General features: G+C 36.7%; 1 protein-coding gene across 4 annotated transcripts in view; it reads left to right on the top strand.

Annotated features, from left to right (window-relative positions):
- The window catches only part of LGR5 (leucine rich repeat containing G protein-coupled receptor 5), a 90,794-nt gene that overhangs the window by 17,610 nt on the left and 47,032 nt on the right, over positions 1-26,152 (top strand). For all 4 annotated transcript variants that reach the window (XM_088055570.1, XM_088055569.1, XM_088055568.1 and 1 more), the window contains exon 2: positions 18,682-18,753. In XM_088055570.1, the coding sequence (XP_087911696.1) occupies positions 18,682-18,753 (72 nt within the window). The remainder of the gene's footprint in view (positions 1-18,681; positions 18,754-26,152) is intronic.

Genomic DNA, 26,152 nt, shown 5'->3' with positions numbered 1-26,152 from the left:
AAGCTGGCAGGGTTGTATTCTTTGATTCCTAATTAACACCTTCAGTCTCAAAAGAGAACTAACAGAAATACCATAAAATGTTGCAGCTGCATTGTTATTCCGCTTGGTTGGTTTGTTAAAAGTCGGCTGGGCATTGGCAGCTGCAATAAAGGAAAAGCTCAATGGATGTTTTGTATTGTGCCCACTGAAGTGAAAGAAGGCAACCATTTTATTTTCAAATGGGCAGCTGCATAGTGATGTTTAAATGGAGCTAAATGTGAGATTTACTGTTAATTTATAGTAATTGGTTATAAATAAAGTGGCCATATAGCTTGGCTTTTATCTGTTAAAGCCATAGAACACAAACTGAAGGGAACTGAGTTATGAAGGGTAAAAAGTAAAGGGTAAAATAGTAGAGAGCTAGAAAATGCTGTTACTTAGAAGGAGTAATGGTATTCAGTTTTACAATGTAATGCAGCAGCCACCTTGGAAGCAAGTAGTCAAAGCCTTCTTTAGATAGTGCTTTGAAAAGTAAAGGTAGCCATCCCTTTGTCCCAGTGTAGAGGAAACCAGTTTTAATGCTGGGATTAGAACCAAGTGCAACTCTGCCTGGAGAGCATAGGTTTGTATTTTCAGTAGTATAATAAAGGGGGCATTTAACTCTGGTCAGATAAATCTCACTCACATTCAGAAAATGCAATTAGGGAAATATGTAAATCTAGATGTTTCATCAAATGCTAGCTAAGGGGTTACCAGTTCTTTCCTTGCACAATGACTGAACTAAAGAACTTCAGTGTCTGTGTAAGAACCATTGTCCCAGCCCCAGAGCCTGTTGGAAACCGAGTCCAGACTGGTCGTGGGAAATACCTACATATTTGACACAGGCCCCATTTCTGAGAGAAAAGGGGGTGGAATAGAAAGTATGGCGATTTTACTGTTGCATTCTAACCAGCCATGATCTGCCTAATTCGCTTTGATGAGGAAGATAAACTAATTTTCCTATAGGCTAGATAAAAGTAATTAGCAATCCAATGCTTTCATGCTTTTGTAAAGGGTAAAGAAAAGAATAGCAGAAATTATAATGGTGGGAGCAAAGTACCCCTTTTCGGCTCATCTGAAAACATTGTTAATTGAAAATAGGATGGTGCCATAGGAGAGAGGCCCTGATTAAGGTGCTTTTTTGGTCTGGGATATCATTGTTCACCGTGATCTATAATGTTACGCAGCTACATGTTTCTGAAGACTAATTTCACATGAGTTTTAGTATATTTAGCTTCTGTTCTCCTTTATGGAAAAAGCATATTCCATGTAAACAGTACGTCCATCAGTCTGCTGTTTGATTTCACAAGGCATTTCAATATCTTTTTCTACAATTGCATTAGAATAATTCTGTGGTTCATTAATGTCTGGTTCTGCCGCTACCATAAGACTTCAGGATGAGGGTTTCTGAAGCCATAATAGTGAAATCAAAAACTCTGTAGCCATAGCCAAAGCTAAATTACAGTCTTCTGATTCTATTACGTAACAATTGTGTGGTTCTGAGGGCCTGAACTGTGACTGTTAGCCTGACACATGTGCTGTGGTGTAGTATATCTCAGCTGAGTTTCCTGGGAGCTGTCAGTCCTCCTTGGCTTTGGCTGTTCTACTTCAGTATAAATCAAGATGTCTTGCAAAAGTTTCACAGTAAACCCCTTAATATGCAGACATAATGGAATGCCATCTTTATCCGGGCAAAATAATCATTCAGATCCAGGCAAAATACTCAATTCCATAGGCTGCAGAATACCTCATTTTTAATATCTGTCTTCCCTTACATTTCCTCATCTTTATATGAATTGATTAGTTCAACAGGCAATTGCAACCAGTTTGCTTAATAATTCTACCCACCTACCTTTTGTATTTTCAAAGTTTTATTTAAAAAGTCAGATAAGCTTATGAACTCTATTTATTATCATTTATGTTACAGTTGAATTGCAGTCCACAACCATAATTGGGATTGTGGGTCCACTATGTCAGGAATAGCTAAAATACAGAGGCAGGCTCTATAAAAACTTTCATAGGGAAAAAAAAAAGCAGCTATTGGTGATGAATGGGGAAACATTTTATGGTGTGGATAGAGAAACAGGGGCATGTGTTCTATCTCAGAGACGCTCCTATTAAAAAAATAATATCCTTTAAAGATGGAGTTTGGAAAATTAATTTCCCCTGCCAGCAAGATGCATTGAATTGTATTTGGAGGAAAAAGAAAAGCTCTGTTCTTGTATGATAGCAGTCTTAAACTGAAGTATATAACAGATATTTCAGTTGTCTTTCTACGTTCTAGAATATGTTGACATTGTGATATTCTGCAGTGTTTGTATTCTAATATGTGATGGCAAAAGCTGTGGGAGTTTCATTGTGAGAACATAGTAACAAAAACTGATGTAAGAGTTATAAAAAAAAGTAGAAGCATTCATTGAAATAGCACTGAGAGTTGTGTTTAGCCTCGGAATATTTATTTACATTTACAATATTTATTTGTTTTGCTTAAGAAGGCAGCACCACCTCATAGATAAAATATTGATTTGATATTCAAACTTAGATTTTCATTTCCTTATTGCATTGTTTAATGCCACAGCAAAATTGTCTCCCAGTCTACAGTCTCCTCAACTCCTACTTAGCAGTTAGCTCTTTATATTGTTCCTTGAAAAGTATTGGATAATTGAATATTGCTGTACAAAAAGTGCAAGAGGAAAAAGACAGCAAGCACATAATTCCCCCCACGTGTTGGCAGTAAACATCCTTCTTGCATATGGGTGGGCAGAAGATGCTCCCCTGGCCCTCTCAAGAGAAGACGTAGCAATTCTGTTTCAGACTTTCAAATTACATCACTTTTTCTGTAGAATGTGAGCTGAGAGTTTAGATTCCTACAGGTATTATTCACAAACCTGAGGAAGGACTTTGAGGAGATTGCTTCTGTGCCTCTTTTTCAGTTGCACAGAAATTAGTTTCCTAAATCCTTATAGTTTTTCCACATGAAAAGCATGAGGAAATCAGACTATCTGTCACTCTTACAGGAGGAAAAAACTGACTCAAATTATGAATAATAATATTATTAATTTATTACTCATATTAATATAATTGCGAATTTTGTTCTTATTCCATAGTGCTCTGTTCATTAGAGGCTGAGCTATTTCTTGTGACAATATGGAAATACACAATTGTCACAGTTGTCAAAATGGTGCTGAAAAACACTTCTACAAATTTCACGATTTTGCAACGTCACTTGTTTCTTGTCCTGAAGAGTTCAACACATGTATGAAGTCAGACCTATGTAGACTTAGGAAGACATGTGTAAGCTTTGCCCTTGTTCTGAGCCATCTGGAAATCATCAGCAAAGCACTGAGCCTGACCTTACCTGAGCACTAACCTTACCAAAAAGGATGGTTTTTATCTGGAGACACCTAAGAAACTGTACAGGAGAGAAACTTGTACCACCTCATTGAGCCTAAAGGAGTCTGACTACAAGATTGAAACCTACATTAAACTGGGCTCTCTAAGCTCTGCTTTCGGGAAGCATATTCTGATTTACAGAGATGAAAAATTTCAAAAGTGTTTTAATTGTTGTTACAGCCTAAATTACATTGAGTTTCATTAGGGTTTTACTAATTTTTAGTAAGTTCTCCTTACTAAGTTTTCTGTATTTCTAGGAAGATCTACCTATATATATTTTATAGAAGAAGGCCCAACAATGAAGTCACAAGTCTTAATAAGTACTGGCAAAAGTAAAGACAGCTTCTCACTTTTCCATATAAAGAAAACTAGTTTATTTAACTAAAGGAAAAGTTTGAATAACCAACCAGGCATATACTTCTGATGTCAGAAGACTTGTATTGGTGCAGATTAGAAATCAGATCTCTTCATCTACTTTCCTTGTTCTACCACTAGTATAAATATTGTGCATACATTTTGTCTTCTGCTGTAGTTTCTCACCCATACCTGCCTTATGCCATTTAAGACACTGCAGGTTCTCTGAGGTGTTTCCATGAGATACATATAATATGAGGTCTACAGGAAATGCATCCTCTACTGTGTAAACAGCATTGCTTGGAAGCCAGGCAAGGGATCTCAAGAAGTGATGAACCCCAGCTAAAACAATCTGGCAGTTTGGTTTACCTTTAGTTGGCCCAGAGCCATGGCATAGTTCCCCCAGAAATCTTAAAGATACATACAGAGAGTTGCAGTATTGTTAACACAGTAACCTATGTGAAGGAGGAGATTTGGAGTATAAAACACCTTTTTCAATTTTGTGTAAGGTTTACAGGGAGTTGGGCTAAGTGTGGATGATCTGTTATGCCATATCCCAGCTGCAGAGTATTTTCACATTTAAATTACAAGGTTTCTTCCTTTGATAGCAAAAAAAGTGGGGGACATTGTGACATCCTACCCCTGAGGCAGAGGGAGCATTCAATATTTGTAGGTGCCCATGGTTGAAAAGGAATGACAAAAGTCAGAGAGTCTGCAAAAACTTAGTTTTATTAGCTAATTATACACTTGGCATGGAAATTGGTATCAATTAGTCTTACAGTATAATCCACATTGTTGTTGATTTGGAATAAGGGGTAAATGGGGAGGGGAGGGAAAAGGAGGGAGGAGGGAAGGGAAGGGAAGACTTGACTAAGCTTCTCCCTTTCAAAAGGAGTAGTGGGAAGGATAATCTTTGTGTATCCTGGTAAGGGTTATCCAGTGAACTTTGTTGATCCCCAGGCTATGTGTCCTTGACATTCACAGTAAGTTTTCTAATACAGTGGAAAGGTTGATTTGCTCAAACAATAAGATAAAGTCTGGAATGGGGGAAATTTGACAGGGGTCTGAATTCTTTTTTCTTTTAATATTGAAAAATTTGACTAGCATTGTATCACTGGTATTTCAAACTTTGCCTAGGGTGTCCAGTGTGTGATGCTGTTATGTTTTTCTTCTTTTCAGTGGTGGCTCAACATTTTGACATTATAATAATAATAGTAATGCCTTGTGCTTGTCAAAGTAGCTCATAGCTCTGCTCTGGTCTAAGCTATTGGATACAAAATGAAAAAAAAAAAGAAGAAAGAAGAGAATAAAAATGTCCCTGGGATATAAGAACAACCTAAATAAAGTTTGTGTGTAAGGGGCATAGGTTTTGAGGGTTTAAAGCCTGTCCATTAGCTTTATTTGGAGAAAGTTAAAACTGTATTGTCCAAAATGACAAACACAAAGCAGTATGTAGTATGTTAGAAATTATCAAACCTTTTAAGTATATAAAGTTTTTATAAAATATCATAAATTATGAATGTTGAATAAGGATTAATATCAATTTCTTGTCTGTACTTAAAATATAAAACAAAAAACTTCTGACATCTGATTAACAGAAATTTTAGACTTTTTCATTAGATAGAGCAATCAGGTTGTGATTCAGTCAGTTTCTTTGTTGAATTAGAAGAAACATACCTTCCAGTCTTAAAATAGTAACATAATTGTAAAGTTGTCAGTCTGCAGTTTCTGTTTGAACTGATTACACTTGATAAAAATAACAGACCATGACAAATAGTGGGGCTAGGTTTCAGTAATTCACTGAAGAATGTCTCTACCAAGTCTTTGTGGAAAAACGTCTTGTTTGCAGGACAAATGCAGAGTTGGAATAACAACCCATGAATACCACTGGTGAAATGGCTGTGTACACAAGGTGAATGCTAAAGTTTTCCCTTCTGAATGGACCTTTTAATCTAGGCATTATCTGAGCTCTGAAAAAGTCTTCAGTGACCTTACGTACAGATTAATGAGAAAATCTGAGACTTGGAGTTGGGCTATTTGCAAAAACAGTTTTCAAGATTTACTGATGGTTGACAAATGCCATTTAAGCTTTCAAAGCCATCAATATGCTATTGAAAGGGATTTAGAGGGAAATCCTCCCACTATAAAGAACGAGGACTTTGAAGGATCTTGGTGGAAGCCCTTGGTCTCCCCACCCCTTCAAACCTTTCACTTCAACATATAGAGCTCTGAAACGCGTGGCTATGGGGAAGGGGGGGTGGCCCCTTTAAAAGGCGTTTGTATATAACTGAATGTGCCAATCTGCTTTTGTTCAGGCATGAGAACTAAATAGAAGTGTTTCCAGAAAAAGTCTCTTGTGCTCATGATAAGTTTTTCAATGGGTGTTCTGCTAATAGATTTTTAATATGGGAGCTGGAAATGGTGAAATACGAGTTTGAAAATTCTAGTGAATTGAAAAATTGCCCAAGAAAGACTCTCTGCCCTATAGCATTTGTTAACCATGCTACCATATCCTTTTCTAATAGTGGCTTTCAAACAAAAGGAAGTTCATACATTTTACATGTGACAAGACAAATCACCTGAATTTAATTTTTTGAAATAATGTCCTTTATTCCACAGACATGTGAAAACCTGTTTCTATGTTACTTCTTTCCTTTGGTTATTTAAAAACTCATTTTCAAACCAAATGCTTTTATTTTAAAATATCCATTATGGGATTGAGTTAAGAAAAGAAGATGATGAATCTTAAATGATCATGTTTTAGTTAAAGGGGTCTTAATTTAAGATCGGGATGGCTTGAAGTCCTTGCTTTTGCCCATGCTGTTCAAAATCAGCAAGATTCAAGATGAAAATTCTGAAGAGCTTAGTAAAATTGTACAAACGAGGAAGTGGCAGAAACTGCTGCACTGTTCTGGAAAAGGGGATCTCTGAAATCTCTGGTGGATTATGCAAGGATATATTGGGGTTTTATTCATGAAGTTCTTGAGAGATTTGTGGTTTTCACTCAGAACAAATGCCCACAAAATCCCCTCTGTGCTCCTTTTAATAGCAACAATGGTTTTGCATGTAAAACCATGTGGTGCTGTCTTCCAGTCTGTCACAAGTATGTGAAAGTTGAGCTTCAAATGCCAATGCTATGACTGAAGGGGCATCCTTCACCTCTAATCTTCACTCCCCATGTGGGACAGGAGAAGAAAGCCAAGGATGTGGGCTGCTGCAATCTCTTTATACCCACTGTGTGGTGTGAAGAAGAACATCACTGTGCATCCCATCAACTCCAAGCTCCTCATGAAGGGAAAGGAAGGCTGGATTCTACAGAATGTGGAAAATAGGACAACACATTGCAGCAGAAGACTTGCTTCTGCTTAGTGAGTGCTTTGACTTTATTTCTGTCCTGTATTTCATTTCTATCTGCAGCTTTTCATGCTGGCGTCCATTTTGCCACCATTTGGGGAAGGAGAGCTGCAGTAAAAGCATGTGGCAGGTACTGTCTTGTGTGAGGTGACCAGTGGTCATAAGCCAATGTCATGTAGCAGTTGGGTGTCGTGGTGTTCATCTGTGCTACCTGTTCATTGCAAAGCAAATGAAGCCTATAGGAGAACTCCCAGATTGTCTTATGCTTCTAGTTCTTAAAAAACAATGGTGCATCTTCTCCCAGAAAGAGCCAACTCCTGTTACATCCCACTCCTCTCCACAGGTTAAGGAGAATGTTGTTTGATTCTCTTTAGATGATATGCGGGAGAAAACAAAATTCTCAGTATGTTCAGTACCAAACTATTACTTGCAAACTTTAGAACATTAAGGTAGAATAAGGTACATGGCAAATTTTAAATAAACTTAGATAACTTTAACTTATCCAGACATACAAAGGCATTTACAAGTCATTGACTGGAATTTTTTTGTCTAGCTTACAATATATTTTGAGAAGAAGTTAGAATAAGAAAGAGAGAAGGAAAGGGTAAGAGTAGAAATATATTACCGCCTAGGGATCCAGCAATGAAACTGGATTGTTGCAATTTAGATGGCTGCTGATCCAAGTGATGGTCACAGTGTTGGTCTGACAGGGGTGGGGGAAGCCCATGAAACACAAAGTTCAATAGGTTAAGATACAGTGAGGTTCAAGTGGGAATGCCCAGGTACCTCCTCTGGGTGGGGGGTAGAATTTTACACTGTTGGATGCAACACTGTGGATCATGTGCAGTCTTCTAGTGGAAGGACCTAGAAATGAGTCTGGGGGTTCTTTGGGGATCTTGGATGGTTTATAACACCAAAGACATGACAATTGCCTCTCATTAGAGTAGTCGAGCCAATAATGTCCCATCAGAAGAGACAAACACCTTCAGACCTACATGTGAATGTCCCAGTATCTCCCCTAGAGCAAAGTTTTATGCCTGAGCCGGTTGCATAAGGGAGGACATGATCAAAAGCACTACTCCACCTCCCAGGATTTGCTGCTTATCAGCCTCTTCCCTTACCTGGCTCAAATCCCAACTTCTTGCTAAACAAAGGTTGATTTGTGGTGGTCATCCTCTGGTGCTCACACCCACTGCACCTGGGCTGTTACCTTGCACATTGTCAGCCAAACACCCACTACTTTTGCGAATGGCCAATTGTTTGAGCTTTTAACCATTAACATTTCAGTCTCTCACTCTATCACCATGCACTTTACTCTGAGTAATCCTTCTGGCTTTCTGATGGAGCTGATTGGAAACCTGAACCTGATGTTAAAGAAAAATTGAGGAAATACTATGGAAAAGAGAGGGTGAAAAAGGAAAAATGGACAGAACGAGCTCATCACTTTGAAAAACAACAGGAATGAAAAGTTATGTACCAAAAAATTTGGATCAGGCATGACAACCAAACAGAAAACAAAGGCTGTAACAGTGGAAAATGTCACACTTTCCACTCCATAGTGACCCACATGACATCTTGCTTTTAACTCAACAGATTTTAGAAATTGTAAAACAGCTGAAAAAAATACATAGAATACTTCCCTGTGAACCTATCAGTACTACATGCACTATTTCAGGCAAGCCAGTGAGCTATTGCATAATTTCCACAGCCATGAAATGCTGCCTATTGGGTAGAACCTGGCATTAGAAACTTGTTGGCCTGGGATGATGTCTTCCATCCATGGGAGTCACTGGGAGTTCTGCTACCAGCATCAGTGGAGCCAGGTGTTTACCCCCAGGCGCTGTTCTAGTGCTGACATTGACTTGCTGTATTAGGGGTTTAAGACTTGTAAATAATAGGGTGACTGTATGTTTCCAACATTTTTATAACATTTGGAACAGAAAAAGAGATCTTGGAAAGTTCTTTTTGTGAGCAAAATAGGCAGACCAGTCAGGTCCAGTATGAGGTTACACTATTTCACATATGCACACAGGTGCAATACAGTTGGCAGCAACCGTTTACATTTGGTAAAGGTTTGTTTTGGTTACTGATTTTTTGTGATATTGTTTTGTGATATTGCCTCCAGGAAAATCCAGAACTCATATTTGAAGCCTGAGTCAGAAACAAGGCAGAGGATTTAGCTGAACAGCACCAGCTAATTGCTTGCCCTGATGAGATTTTTCTGTTGATCATCGTAACAATCACAAGAAGTGTGGGTCATTGCCCTCAAAATGAGGTTGCCAAACAGTGGACTATGTAAACTCTGTGAATAAAAGGAAGGAAACAGGGATCATTTTTTTTCTGGATCAGAGTGCAGTCTCTGCACCTACTAAGTATTGGCTTATCCTCTGAACAGCCCAGCTGAGCTCAGTAGAAATAGTTCTGAAGTATTTTGTCTCCACATATTAATTGTAAAGCTCTGATCCCATTAATTTAAGTTGTAAAAGGAAATAATTTATTGAAAAAGAACACATTTTATACAAGAAAGAGTGCAGCTCTTTATAGTATGATTATGCTGTCATAAGCATATGAAGAGTATGTGCCAGCCCAGTACAACACATGAAGTCTCTCTGCTGGAGATTTCTCCTTGGTAGGGTGACTTAGAACATCTCAGCCCTGCTCCTTGACCTGAATTGTTTAAAGCTAGCTCAGGTATTTCAGTAGTCTGCCTATCTGAAGGGCAGCTGATCAGTTACAAGCAAAGAAAATGTCTACAGACTGGATACAAGTGATGTCAGTTTAAGGTTAAGGATCTGGAATTTATGTATATTAAGACTGTTTTATACCAGTCCATGTGAAGGTATCTCATGATGAAAGTGAATGTTGATTACTTAAGAAAGAATAAATCATTACCTGATGGAGAAATACAGTGGTTTTAAGTGCATTATCTTTGTAAGAATCAAGCTACATATTTCTTGGCACTTACTGTTGCAGAAATTTTTATGTTCAACCAGTCAGGGAAAAATCTGACAGTTTTGTCATTCCTCTGAGCTCTGTAGGAAGTGTTGGAAGAGGCTGTCAGCCAGCCAGGAGCTGGCAGATCTAGAGGCCTATTGTATTTCAGCTAACAACCTCTGTCAGACATAAAGGGGAGATATGCACAAAAAAAAAAGTCCACAACTTCCTGTATCTGAGGAATGTTTACAGTATTTACATCCTAGGTATAACATCAGCCTACATTAGTCCAAGCCAAACTGCCAACTGAAATAAACCGGTTTTGCTTCACCTTTCTTATGTGTTTCTCCTCTGTATTTGGGTTTGTGGAGGCACAAACACCAAGGTAGTGAACAAATTCAGGCAACTCATTTTAATTAAAACAATTTTTTTTTTTTTCTGCTGGCTATTTTTTTAAATACAGATCAGTTCCCAGCTCTGGTTAAACGGCATCTTTACAAGGAATGAGCAGTTCTGGATTAGGGGAGAGATCAGGAGAAATTCTTTTGGTAGCAACATTGAAGGAAAATGAGTGTGTTGATAATATGACATCCATTGGGTTGTCCACGCAATAAAGAGAAGATTCTGTAAATAATTATTTCAGCTAAGCAACAGCACAAAAATGATCAAATTAGTATTTCAAAGTAGAATTCTTGTAGGTGTAATGTAGCATAGCATCATTTTCGCTGCTGAAATTCTTCAATTACTGTTCAACAACACAAGGTACAGCTAAATGGTAGTAAAAGTAGAAGTGACAGTGCTCTGCTAAGATGATTGGACATGATAATATTAATGGTGTTTTCCAGCCTAAACAGTTCTATGGTTCTGAGCCTATGATTCAGCACCAATGCATAGGAAGATGGAAACTTATAAGAGTAGTAAAGAAACTTAACAGCATTTTACTGTTAAATCATGTGACAAAAAAAAAAAAATCAGTTGAGATCAAAGGTATTGACTCTTGTCATTGACTCTTGTCTTTGCTGACTTTTATTTTTGCCATCTCCTTTACCAAACCAGAATTTCACCCAGAGTACATGTATTTTGCAGTGAACTATTTTGGGAATACCCAATGTATATATTCATGACACCTGCTACATTATGTCACACAAAGTGGCATTGTGCAGAGATCCTGTGTTGTGAAATTAGAACAGTCAGAGCATCATCCTGCTGTACATGGGATAATTGACCTCTCTGAGGGTGCCTAATGTGGGCACCTAATGAGCTAGAAGATAAATTACTATCTTCTAGCTCTGGACCCAGCTCACTCATCTGAACTCTGGGGACCTTTGCAATGTAGGAGATGCATTTCCTGCCCTGAATACAGGTCTTTTGTGCACAGAGCTCCAGATACGCATGCTTACACCATCACCATTGTAATGTGTTTATAGTAGATGCTCTCAAAGCTCTTTGGGTTTAAATTCTTCAAATCCATGCTGTGGAATTGAGTTGAGGCAAATTAAGATGCACAAAATAAATTACTTACACTGTATCTTGTATTGAATGAAATCAGGCTAATCATGATCAATTTTCACCCTCAGCAGCCCCACAGAATCTTAGGTATTTTGGTAACGATGAGTTTTAAAATTGGTTTGTGTAATTTATAATTTGTGCTGTACATAATTTATGGTTAGGTATTCAGACCAATTCACTACTGGTGAGCCATAATAGTTAATTTAGGAATTTATAAGTTTAGGGTTATATTTTGAATCTTTGTTTACACTCACATATATTCTGAGTTAGTTTCTGCTGTAGACAAGGTGTAGCATGTATTATGCTGTGCTTTTTGTACATGTTCTCCTTTCATATAAATAACCATAATTTAGAAACAGCTTCATTGAAACCAGAAGCATGAAATTATAGACAGGGAATTAGAAGAAAATGGGACCCCCAGTTTCTAAAATGGATGAATGTGTCCAGTCATTCAGGAGAAGGGGAAAAAAAAAATGGTATTTTTGTCATTTATGTGGCAAATAGTTGTAAAAATAAGCAACATCTGGAGTGGCAGAAAATATTTTGAAACCAAGGGTTTCTTTTTCCAGACTTGGTCACATCTAATAAATATCTCTTGTCAATTTAACTGTGCTGTTCTTCATCAGAATAAGATAAACAGTACTTGATAAACAAACTAGTAATGAAAAACACAATAAACATGCTGGCAGTTGTCTTCATAAATTACAATAAAAACTGATATTATTTTCCTGTTGTATATTGTCTCAGTATTTGAACAAGATTAATCATGTATGCAATACTCTTATAATCTGTTTGAACTAGTGCAGCAGAAACAAGCAGTAACTCACAAAGTAAAAATGTACTCATACAATCTGTGGGCGTGGCCAGGAGTTCCATTCAGTCCTGTTTTAACTGCCTCTGCTGACTTCTGTGTTATAATACTCCTTTAGTTATTTAAGTTTTTTAATATGTGAGTTAAGTACAGCAAATGATTGACATGTTGGAATGTTTTTGTAACTTACCCTGGTAATTATTCTTCAGCAAACTGAGTCTTCATCCTCAAATGAACAGCCATGAATCAGCTTTGAAACTAAATGGTTAATTTCATCTAGTGAGCATCATGAATTTGGTATTTAAAAAAAAAAAAAAATAAAGCAGAGAGCCAGAATCTTTTTACCTAAAATGATATGTCAGATACTTGTCAGATTAATTCAGCACTGGGTGTGTTTGATCTGATCTTTGATCTTTACTTTCTTTTTTTGACCCTAATTGTTTGCTCTGACCTGCTCCCTCTGCTGGAGTCTTGGATAAACTGAATGGCAAAATTGTTTCCTGAAAAGATTAATCATGCACGTACTGTTTGCTTTACAAATGTTCTGCAGTCCAGATACAAGTAAGATTTTGATGGTTGTTTATATGGCAGAATTGCCTATGTTCAGGAATAATGCATGGTGTTTAAAATCACTCTGTTACAGAACTTCTGCGTTAATAAGCAAAATTTTGCTGTCTGTGACATCAGGGGAACTCAGTGACAGGTGTTGGGAGTGCAGAAGTCTGGCCGAAGTGTTTTGTTACTTTGTGTTGAATACAGACGTGGCCTATCAGCCTGCTTTGCCAGAATCCTATGTTATATGGGCCAATACACAGCAGCACAGAAGAGATGTAGACAGAGCCCTCCTGACCTTACCTTTGAGGTTTCCCTAAGTTCAAGGCTCTTGATCCTTACGATGTATTTCTATTTACAACTGCAGTGGCTGGAACAAGCACCACTGGTGTGAGCAGGAAAGGTGAGAGAGGGACAGAGGGAGTACTGTCCATTTACTGGCATAAAACTTTCTGTGAGTTGTGCAGGTACACAGGCTCACTGCAGAGTCTGTTCTGATGTGACTACACAACATCATTTGCTTTTTGCAGGGCATGTGTTAATACAAAGGAGTTGGGGCTCTGGAAAGGGTGAACTTCAATGTCAAGTGATCAACAATCGATCCTCTTTTAGCTTTACACCCCTTCCATGTAAACCTATAGCATAGGATCTGTTGCTGTTAATTTGCTATTGCAAATAATATTGCATAGGATAATGAATTTTTAAATACTTAATAATAGCATTTGTCATTATCAGTATGCAGAAGGGCAGAAATATCCATGTTATTGCCACTTGTTATTTACCTTGAATACCTTGATAGTGAGATTTCCTATTCTGTATAATGTCTGTCTATAATGGCTCTCTCTACTGATCTACTACTTCTTCTTTCAGAAGAGTTTTCCAAATACTAAGATGTACTCTTCAGATGTGAATCATTTAGTGGAATGATTTAGTGGAATGTGAATGATTTAGTGGAAATTCATATCTTAATCATAGTTTACTATAGGATCCTTCAAGAAATTGCAGATGAATTTTGAAGCTAGTTATGAGAAGCGCTATGGTTTAATTGTCAGAAAACACAATTCTTATTTATGCACCTTCATACTCTGCCCTGTGCTGCTCTGCATGGGTGTATTGAACATGCAAATACATGACTAGCAATTTTCATGTTGACTTTGAAAGATAATGCAATCTAGGAATGTTAAAATGAAAATATGGTCTTTTTTTCTTAGTCCGTTGACAGCTTATGCATTGTACTTTGGTATATTGGTGTAAATGCCATGATTGGCCAGTGTAATCTAATGAAAAGGGTGCTGAACAACTCATCAGTGTAGTTTTCCCTCTGTGTTGTATAAACATGTGTTTGACTGTGAACATAGTCATTATGTGACTGTGTCACTTAGCCATTAGGTGTCTTAGTTTCCTTTCTTTCCAAAACGATGGTAATTATTATTCTATTTATTTATTGATACCCTCAAATGAAAACATCTGTAGCAATTTTTTTTTAAGAAACAAGAACTTCTATTACTACAGTGTTGGCAAACAGATTTATTTCCTTAATGTAGCTGTAGCATATGAAGATATTTTGCATTAAGGATGAAGCATTTGCATTAGTAGATGGCATGCAGTTAATAGCCAACATATTCTTCCATTGTACAGTGGAGCTAATACTAGCTGTGTTCTGCCAGTACTAGAAACAAATGCTGTGTTAAAAGGATGGGCCAATAGAGCAACGGAAGAGCAGAAGTAGGATTCACCTGTTTTCATTATTTTGTGTTACTACATTTAAGCTAGTGTCAAATTTTGCTGTAAATTAGTTAAGGAAATTGTCTTAGTTTAGAGACTGTTCTCAGCTGGTAACAACTAAGGGACTACATTCAATCTATTGACAATATTTTATGGGAGTGCTTTATCTTTCAAAGACTTCCATAAAAAGAATTGTTAATACATCTTAGATAAGGCAAGCGTAGAAGAATCAAAATTAATAATCCTAATAATAAGTCTTGATAATTTTTTTTAAAACAAACAGGTTGCAACTGTTTAAATATATAGGCTACTAAATTAATTGTCTTTAATACTGGATTATTGTATTAGACCTGGAATGGATAGACAAGTTTCTACCATTCAGTATAGTAGATGTTTAGCCTAGTAGAAGTTTTTGCATGTATCCCTAGGCATACTTTTGTTCTCCTTTAAAAGACATAAATATAATGTGAAAAACTGATTTTTGAAGATGAATAGTCACTGAAACATCTCTTGTAATAACAGTTAATAAAAGCTTAGTAATGTGGCCTGCAGACTCATCTATTATATGTTTAGAACTAGTTCACTTAACTTGTTTTACTGGCTTTCTGGAATTCATTGTGAACTACTCACTTTTAAGATGGTAACTGGATGTGTTTTCAGTGTGTTTATGCATGGACAATAAAACTGGGGGAAACAAAGACCTGTTGTATTTGCCTTCTTGGGTGCTGTTTTGCAAATGCTCAGAATTTTCACATCTGCTCATCCAGAAAAAAACAGATAGATGCATGGTGCAGTTTTCAGTATTTTCTGGTTTTCAAAGATTTAATCAGAGCTAAGATTCCTTTAACGAGTCACCAGAGACACTGCATGGTGTTTGACTGGAACAGAGTATAATTAAGATATCATTGTAGTGAGCCATGTTGCCAGTGTAGTCACTAAAGCAAAGCTTCTTATCTTTTGAAAAGATGAAAGTTTCATTTGCTGGTGTATTGCTCTTATAGTCAGCAGCAGGCAACAGACTGCAGGAATGCTGATGGGAGAAGGGACAATGCATTCATCTCACTGTTCAAACCAACATTATTACCTTTTCAGTACGATATGGCAGCTCATGGTGGTTTTCATCAAGGTAGATGTGGGACTATGCCTGACTCTATTCAGAGCATTTGTACACTTAGAGTATACTCTTACCATATTGCTCCTACTGTCACCAGTGGGGTTTCTGTGTGCTGTGATGCTGGGAGATGGGAGTAGTTCTGTTACATTGACTTATTTAAAGGCTTTCAGTATTCTAATAATTCCAGGTTTTTCATCACTGTAGTTTGTAAGAGTCTACCAAGATTTGATACAAAATCAGAACCATTCCACTGAGGATGTTTAGCCAGCTGGTACTGCTGGAGGAAGTAGAGTTTTGATTTCTGTTCCTGAAAGTTTCTCAGTTTTTCTAATTGTCTCCCCCTTACAAGAGTAGCACATTGCCAACATAGACTGTAATGTCCTGTGTATTAGTTGCTGATATGTTAACATAAAATATGTTGATTTATGTTAAATAAATTATTGAGCAAGCTTAAATTTCTGTTACCTCCAACATCCCTGAAAGTATTTAAAAGATGCATAGATGTGGCACTTAGGGACATGGTTTAGCGATGAACACATGGCAGTGCTGGGTTAAAAATTGGACTGGAAGATCTGAAAGGTCTTTCCCATCCCAGACAATTACATGATTACATGAAATATGCATAGGTAATGTTTAGTAGTTTGGTTGCACAAAAACACCGTTGTATGTTATGTTCCAAGAAAAGAATCATCTGGGGAAAAAAGTAACCAATCTAACAGAAGGAAATTATTTAACAGGTAGGTTTAAAAATAATTATAAATTGCTGTAGTGTACACTGGGAAAAACAAGAGGCTCTCCTCCACCATATGATGTGGTACACATACTTTACCACATGAATGGAGTCCAAAAAGGAGACTAGGACATAGCAGTTCACTGTTGGCAGATCCACCTCTGGGGTCTAAAGATGTTATGAAGGAAAATGCACTTGTTGATTTTCTCCTTGGGCATCAAAGCACATAATGAAAGCCACCTTCTCTTGTTCTAATCCTCTTAAGATATTCAGGTCTGGTCAGTAGACTGCTTCTGACTGGTTTGTCATGGGGTCCTGTGAGTGATACAAGCAGACAAGTAATAGAAGTCAATATGCTAGAAAAAACGACTGCAGGTTTGTCTCAGATTAATAATAATCAGATAATCAGAGCACTGATTAATGCTGAGTTTGTAGAGTGTCCTACATACATGTGCATCTGAAGATGAATCATTGCCATCTTTCACCAGGGCTTGCTTTTTAAGTCTAAAATATGATTTGGCATGTTTTCAAAAGCCCATTAGACATGTGTTGAAAATATCGGAATCAAAATGATCTTGTTAAAATACTGGGTTTATCTTAATATTCAGTAGTATATAATTCACTACCTGGATGAGTTGGTTTTTTTTTGCCAAATAAATCCATGTTTTTGTTCCTTTGCCAGAATAAATCCTTTGAGCCTTTATCAAAGTGAAAGGGCAATAACCTGCTAAACAGTATGAAAGAATTAGGTGATAAAGTGTTACAGTAAAAAATGAATTTAATAAGTACACATTTCTCAAATTATACTTCGATTTTGAAGTGAATGCAGAAACCTTACTCAACAGTGATTTGATAATTGTTGTAAAGTATTAACACATTTCCTTTATTTCAAAATCTCTATGTGAAATATGTTTTTAAATTATGCATTTTAAAATTCACCAAAAGATCAAACATCTGAATTAACTATGCTGACTGAAAGCATATATTCTGTAATGTGAAACAGACTGTGAATAATAAGAGCTAGATGGAGTAGGAATAGGAATGCCTACCCACTGAAGTACAGATAACTTATTTACCTTGTAAGCTCTCAACAGCTGGAAGAAATAAACTTATCTAAATAGTACCCAAAGTAGCTGGAAACTATAAGCACTGCTACAAATGCATAGATATGTTTAAATAGTGGGGAGTTTTAAATTACTGTATAATGCTTGCATAAAATATGCAGGTCACTCCTAATTTTATTTTAAGAATCTACAGAAATGTTGATACAGTTGCGTAAGTTGTATCTTCCACACAGAATTTTATTATGCAATTTGTTTACAGTCTTGATGCTCAATGAAAAGCAATTGCAATGATACTGTAGGGCATGGGGAAGATGGTAGAAAACAATGAAAAGGCAAGTTAAGAATAAAAGGGTATTTTATGAAATTTAGTCTAAAACATAGCTTGAATGAGCTCTGACAGAGCTGATATTGCTGGTAGTTTCCTGTACCAGGAACTACCATGGAACCCCACCAGGAAGTGCATTACAGAGCAGGATCACATTACACCCTTGTTTTATGGTTCATTTCACTTATTTAATGCAATTTGAGTACCTGTAACAAAAGAGCACTCAAAAAGGGAATGTTTATTATTTGAAAATATTTCTGTAAGTCATGTTGGGTTTTGGGGACACCTGATGTGCCTGGGTGAGGCAAGGCGGATCAACAAGCTCTGTGGCAAAAGTAAAGCATTTCCATATTCATAAAATTTTAAGGATGATGCAGATACTTTGTATTTGTTTGCTTTTGCCTGTCTACTTTAGTAAACCAAGTGTACTACAGTGCTACAACAACAAAAATCATAGTAATTTTCCTTTACTACTCCAAATAAATTTTAATGCAGTACAGTGGTTTATTAAAATTATGTCAACTAAAAGTGTTGTTTAGTGTTCCAGCTGATTTATAGAGCGTGATAAAACATTCCAAAATCTCTGGAAATGAGGAACATGCTACAGCCTGTATTGGTTTGACAAAGCTGTGTTCGTACGAAAAAGGAATGTTTAACGTGCTAAGTAGATAATGATTCATCAATTCTGGCAGAGGAACTAATTTTTATTAATGTAGTACTTAAAAATGTGTGGAATGAACAGCTGGATGCCACAGTTGTGGCATGCCATATTAAGTCTCTGTCTGTTTTCCCCTACAGTGATCTCAGTATGAACAACATCACTAAGCTGCCCTCAAACCCTGTGCACAACCTCCGCTTCCTGGAAGAGCTGTAAGTATCATTGTATCCTTGATGGCCATAGTCAGCACTAGACACATTCCTGTGTTTGTCTCTCCTACTTAATGTGGGAACCAGATAAAACGGTGCCGGAAGGCTGTCAGCCTGACACTTTTGGCACATGCGGAAACACTTAGTTGAAAAAAAACCAATTGCTTGTGATTCTGGAAATGAACTTATAAAAGAGTTACCATGAGGCTACAACTTCTCTAAGCAGAGACAGAGCCAAACAAATTAAAATTTTTAAACAAGGACTGTTTAAAAGAGCTGGATTGCTTTTTGGAAATAGTTAAGCAGCAGGATATTAAAAGTTTGAATACTGGCTCATGTTTATTAAAATCCCAAGTAAAGCTGTAATCAAAACCAAAACCTGCTGCCTTGTTCTGCCAGTGTCAAGGACAATTGAGTCCACATTTCATAGTATGGAGGCTTCTTGTTCTGATCACTTTTAATTACTGTTTCCTTACTCTTAAACTTAGCATCCCTGAAGGCTGACTGTAGAGTGCAGAATCCTGCAAAAAGCTTAGTTACGCTATCTACTATATTCACCGTGGGGAAAAAGTGCATTGTGAAAACTTGCTGATCAAGCACAACATCAAAAGAGGAATGTTGGCTTGAAGTGATGGTGACTAACCAAAAGTGAAAAGTATTGTGCATTCATGAGACCTGGATTTGGCAGTGACTCTAGTTATAATGGCCCAGGCTTAAAAGAAAATTTAGGTTTCTGAGGAGTGATGGAGACTCTATAACTGATGCACCATAGGTCTTGTGGAAAAAAAGCTGGCGCCTGTATTTGCATGAGTACCTCTAAATATTGATTAAAAGCCTTCTAGGAAATGTGGCTTTTAAGTTTTTAGAACTGAGAACCTGCTCTTTTTTTTTAGCATGCTTAGCTGCTATCATGCCATAAAATTAATGTAAGATGTGCAAAGTTATGTTGCTACCCTTCTTGCAAAGATATGGTCTGTTTTAAGCTATGAATGTGTACAGCCCTCTGCAATTTAGGTGGGTATTCCACTGACAACTTTCAGTGTGCTTGCTAACACTCAAATGAATTTTGCCACCTGGTCTTTCCAGCCAGCATCTACAAAAAAAAAAAAGCCAAAAAAAACAACAGCAAAAAACCCACAAAAGAAACAAAACCAAAAAAACCCCAAAAATCCCCAATCAAACCAAAATAATTGAAACTATTTTGTATGCTGACTTTGGACAATACCCTATTTGCAAGCAGGTTTTCCTTTCTTGTCTTAGTTTTATTCCTCTCAGCACTTCTGTTTGGAAAGCTTTATTTCATTTTATTCTTTCTCTCTTCCCTTTTCCTTGGTTATAGATATCTTTCTTGCCATTGGTGCAACTTTCAAATAGCATAACAAACATGAACATAGTGCAGAGGGATGTCACACACCAAGTGTTAACAATATTAAGTGCATATGGAGTGAATCATGCCTCAAAGCCCCTGGTTGTGAAGTTCTTCGTCATGTTCATGTTTGCTTGTCCAATCTCCTGTCAGTTGTAATAATCCTGCTAAAGCCTGCCAACCCAATTGCTGTCTGGCTATTAAAGGAAAGAATTTAAACAAAAGTTTAGGCTTTTCCTGGAAGGACATTCTAATACAGCCAGGTTACCTTTACTCTTTCATTTTATGATTAGATCACAGAATCACAGAATCAGTGGGGTTGGAAAAGACCTTTGAGATCATCAAGTCCAACCTATGACTTAACACCACCTTATCAACTAAACCACGGCACTGAGTGCCACATCCAGTATTCTTTTAAAGACCTCCTGAGACAGTGACTCCACTTCCCTGGGCAGCTAAATGGCCCAAATTGTAAGACTTAAGTCACTGCTTGAGAAACTGTTCTGTGGTATATGTTTATCCTTGTAGTTTGTATTCACTTTTAAAATAAGCTTAAAAAACTGAAGCCTTGGAAGATGTGAGGCAACTGATGTGAAGCAACTTACTGTGCTGAGAGATTGTTTGGTGATCAGAGGCATGCAATGCAATTCAGCCTAGTATTATATAGAAAAAGGTGCAAACAATGGAAAGGGAACTTCTTGTTTTATTCAGTTTTGAAGTAGAACAGCCATTGTAGTTCTTATGCTCCCCTATATTAATTTTTGAGCAGTGATTATACAAACGAAAATTATTTTTCCCATCCAGGCATTGCCACATGATTTTTTTCTTGTTTACCTGAGAAATCTATATTTCGTTTGTGTGGCTCTGTTAAAAAGTACTCTTGAAAAATGTAACTTAGCCCATAGTTCAGACATTGTTAAAATAAGATTTTATGAGACTTTTGCTAAAGCAATGTTTCATAAAATTAAAATCCATCTTAGAAATTTCTATCTGATCTTTGAAGTACACAACAGCAGGAGCTTGAAATGCAGCTTTCAGGGTTTTTCTAGTGTTGAAAAAAGTCTTACTAATCCCTTTTTTAGAGATCTGGTTCGAACATCTGATAAAAGCTCATGGCTGAACCACTGAATTTTAGCTTACATGTTACATCCTCAATGCCTGGTTTGGCAATACTAGTAAGTGATCACCTTGAAAGAACTGAGATTTTGTTAAAACAGTTAAACTAATTGTTTTGATTCCAAAGCAGTGGCGTATAACACAGGTCTGTTTAGCCAGTTCAGACCTTCCAGGCTGAATCTGATCCACTTTTACATCCAAGGTTAGACACCTCTACATGCAGCATTTTTGCAAACCTGATGATCATGACTGATACTTATTTTTAGCCAAAGACTATGATCACTGAAGTAAAACATATTGAAATTGCTTTTAAGGTGCATGTTCCTCTGAAAATTTTGGAAAATGTTGAAGTACTTGGGACTTTCTAATTCTCAAAAAAATTAATTCTGAGCAAAGTCTTTTATTTGCTCAGAATTTATTTTTAATTGTGAAAATGATGGGCCTTTCAGATTTAATTTTATCTTAAAGCATATATGACAGAACTCCCACCAAGAAAGAAATATTTTTCAGCCGCTTGATTATCAGCAAGTTGCTCTGCATGAACTTGTACAACACTATTAAGTCAAATTCTTCATTATAAATTGAAAATAACTGCAGATATTTATCAGTCTGACCAAATTCAAGACTCAATCTCATGGGGATTATTTCTAGACATATGTCATTATACAGGATGTGTAGAATGCCTGTTCTAATAGAGCAGTGAATTAGAGTAATGCATGGAAAAAAGGGTTTTTTTTAAAAATCTAAAGGGTGGGACTCTTAACAGTTTTAGAGGCAGGTACATCTGAGTGCAGACCTAACATTTTGTGATTAGTTACACTTCAAAGCAGTGCCTGAAACTATTTTATTTTATAAATTAATGTCTCAGTGAAATGTGAGGAAGAAAGCCAATAATAATTTAAAACTATTTGAATCAGACCTACATACAAAATCTCTCCAACTAGATATATATCCACGTATACATACATATGCATAAATATATGCACGGACACCTACGCATGCACATATATAAGGTTTTCATTTTAATTTTAAACATAGGAACATTCCACAGATAGCTTCAAGTGATATTTAGTAAATTGCTATTTTTCAGCACCTTATATTGGGTGTTTTAGTAAAACAGCAACAAAAGACTGTTGTATTACAATTACTTTACTGCAGGGCATGACAGTCCCAAATAACCTCTTTTCTACAAAATCAAACAATGAAGTCACCCCAAATTATTTGCAATCTACATACAAGTGCAAGAATGTTTTCTGACACACATGGTTATTTTGAAATAATCTTAAATACATCTACAAGTTTTTTAGATTGATCTTGGCATTATTATAGTGGTCTCTCAGGCAAAAGTGCCTTTAAAGGTACAATTTACTGTAATACAGAAAATTGCAGAATTGCAGATACAATACGTAAGAGATGTATTATGTGAATCTTACCATGATTTGTGTTGAAATCCCTTTACACTCCTAAAATTGTCAAGAAGCCACTATATATGTGAAAATGAAGTCCTAAATTACCAGGCATGATCCATTATGGACTGGTTTGGGTTTTTTTCTTTTTACTTCTCCCTCTTTTTGCTCTTTCTCACTGCAAAGAGGTTTTCAAAGGGTTAATGGGAATTAGGTATTCTTTTCCCCACTGACTTTGAGTTGTGGGACTGAGATCTCTGGTCATATACATTTTTCAAAACTAAGAGCATTTGCTCTTGGGGTTCTGTACAGTCTTTATTTTTGTACTGGTGTAGGCATATTTGACTAGCATTGAAAACAGATTCTCTGCTTTTAATTATAACATAAGCTGGTAGAAAACATGAAAGTGCTGCAGCCATAGTCCAAAACTTTTTTGAGAAAGTGGGGGAATCATGTAATTTACTTTTAATAATTTTTGAACATTATCGTTAAATACTAAAATATTTCCTAAGGGTTAATCTGCATATATTTAAAAACCTCTAAGGCAAGAGTAAAAATGCTGGCAACTGACATGCAGAACTAAAATAAAAATAGAGTATTATCTAGTGTTCTCAAACTGTCCACACATTCCAGTGTCACTTCAATACCAGTTTTACAGTTCTTGCACAGCAGGTGGAAATTGGTTTGTGTCACCTCCATCAGCTAAAGTTTCAAGAGCTGTCACTGCTAAATGACTTGTGATCCCCTGGATAATTTCAGAGCGGTGCACAATCTAACACCTAAGTTGTGAATTCAGTTTCTTTATATAAATAGCAAATTTGGTTTCTTCATGTGTGCATCCATGTGGATCAGACTGTGTCACTGTGTTCAATATATGATGTTTGTCATATATATACGATGTTTGTAAGAAGTGTCTGTCACCAGCCCAGCAAAGGGCCCATGGCACACTGTAAATTCTGTTGCTGCAAGACAGATTTTGTTGATACCTGAGGACAGTGGTTTCCCAGCTTTTAATAGAGGGCTGCACTCCAAGTACTGACAGAGAGAAGTGCACCAGTTGTCTTGAAATATGTTGATAAAAACATAAGAAGATGTTTACCTAGTTAATCAGTTGGAAACAATGACAACAGTTTTCTCTCCTAGTTTTTGCATGCACAGTTTAGGTTTACTAGAAAAGAACAGATCCAAACACAGAAGATTCCTGCTGTATGAGCTAACAACTTATAACCTTCACATCCACAAAACAAGGGCCCTGATGTTCTGGAACATCATCTTTTGATGCCATCCTTTTGATGCCAGCAAAGTGAGTAACAACAAAGATGTTGCCCATGTGGATGTGTCAGCCTGACATCCTCCAAGCTGCCCTTTTTGCCATCTTATCAAGAATAACAAGATGATGAACAGAAAAAAAAAAAAAAAAAGAGGAAATAGAAAAACTACAGAGCAAGTGCCTTACTAAATCAGAGCTGCTTGCATTTCTTGTTGAATAGCTTGTGCTGACAGATAATTATTCTGGAAATGTTAATGCAAATTGCACAGAGAGTAACCTTGACAATAGAACTGCTGTGCATCTGTGGGGTAAAGGGGAAGAAGGGGAGATGGTGGGGTAGGAAAAGGATAAAAGAAAACTGAAAACATTCAGATATACTTGCAAGCAGAAGCAGTAATTATTCTAGGTTGATATCCAAGAAACCTTGTCAGTGCTGCTGCATTACTCGTATTGGGTGTCTGTTGAAGTTTGGTTTTGGCTTGTAGCTTATAAATGCTTTCTGGTACTTGTAATTTATTATCCAGCAATATTCATTAAGAACTTGTTTAGAACATCAAAAAGAGTCACTGGAAGTGCTCTTTGTGTTTTGAGATCAATACAGATACAGTGACATTACACTTAATTAAACTAGGGTGAAGTGTGCTATATATCTGTAGATCCTGAGGCAGGATTTTAATTTAAGTCTTACGCATTCACTGTGTACTGCAGTAGCAAGTATGCAGAAATAATTTCCTTTTTTTTGTCAGTGGAAGTTCAGCCTGTTTGTAAACTGCTTAATTTCAGTGCAGTGAGAACTTTTGATACCTACATGGGTCAATTTTTTTCACTTGCTTAGGATCATGAGTAAGGAATTCAGATCACATTTATATCTAATAAGTTCTCGAGCACAGTAGAACCAAATTCTTCCCTCTAAGTGGTTGGTTCTTTTCAATTTCCAAAGAGGAGTACCCATAATTCCTCCAGTAATTCACTGCTGTTGCCTCATTGAACCACTCAGAAAACAGCAGCAATCTCAAAACCTGGACCTACACAATTTGTGTTCTTTGCCTGTCACACTGAAATGATTAAACAGCTAATACATTTTTAATTATTTTCAGTTTGATCATACTGTGTGGTGTTGCACTACACTTCAGCCAGTTCCTGCTGTTAATGTTTATTATTTCCTGTCTTTTCTGATGATAGTGACACTACTGGGATAAAACCAAAACCAGCATCAGAAGCGTAAATGACACTTGGGAGACCCAGCCTAGGAAGTATTATATATGTGATCCACCATTTATTGCTCCAGGTTGCTGTAACATTTAAATACTTAGAAAGAAATTTTAACAATTTTAAGATCGTTCTGAGAGCTGTGATTTGGTGACAACATTCTTCAAACACCGAAGTAGTGCCTCTAAATGATTGTATCCATGGGATACAGTCTGCTGGGAATCAGTGTGGGATGTCCTGGCCAGTGCTGGAGTCCCTCCTGAGAGTTGTCCTTGCTGCAGCTGGAAGGCAGGTACTTGGATACCTGTTCAGGAGAAAAACCTGCTTGTTATCAGTGTCAGCTAGGGACAGCTTCACAAAGGAAGAGATCAGTTGTCTTTAGCAGTGACTGGATCACAACCATGCCAGACGCAGAAAGAGCATGTGCCTTTTTTAAGTGGAGAAAGAAACAGTATGTTCTGAACCAACCAACTGACAAAAATCTGTGATCTTTTTCATCAAAGCCAGTTCAAGATCAAATGCACACTGATTTCATTCCAACTGCTTTAGGTCTGTTGGAGTTATTCCAGTTTACACCCTATGAGAATTTGGCACAAGCATTTTAAAAGGCAATTAGGCCCTAAAGCAAGAGCAGACTGTGTTGTATTTGAATTTGTAACTGAACTGTAAGTAACAATAAATATAACATACAGCACAATTATGACTTGCACACTCTCCCTTATTCAAGGAAAGGAGAATATCTTTACATTTTCTTCTTTGATCTCTCTAAGCATTACGTTTCTTTTTATATTACTGTAATTTTATAGTTTTAATTAACATGACAGATTGAAATATAAAAAGATAATTAAAATACAGACTAACAATTAAATTCCTACGGTAGCAAAGTAATTCTCAAAAAACATTTTGAAATATGTGCTGATATCATCTGTGAATTATTAACACTTTAATTAATCACCCATTAATTCATACATTGCTATTGCATTGGCCTGAGAATAATCATTAATACATATAAAATGAAACTCTTATCCCATAATT

Source organism: Pseudopodoces humilis, chromosome 5, assembly GCF_049639895.1.
Source record: "Pseudopodoces humilis isolate 2021_Gansu_Grassland_sample_001 chromosome 5, ASM4963989v1, whole genome shotgun sequence".
Taxonomy (NCBI): Eukaryota; Metazoa; Chordata; class Aves; order Passeriformes; family Paridae; genus Pseudopodoces; species Pseudopodoces humilis.
Note: the sequence above shows the minus strand (reverse complement) of the source record. Positions and strands in the feature narration are given on the sequence as shown.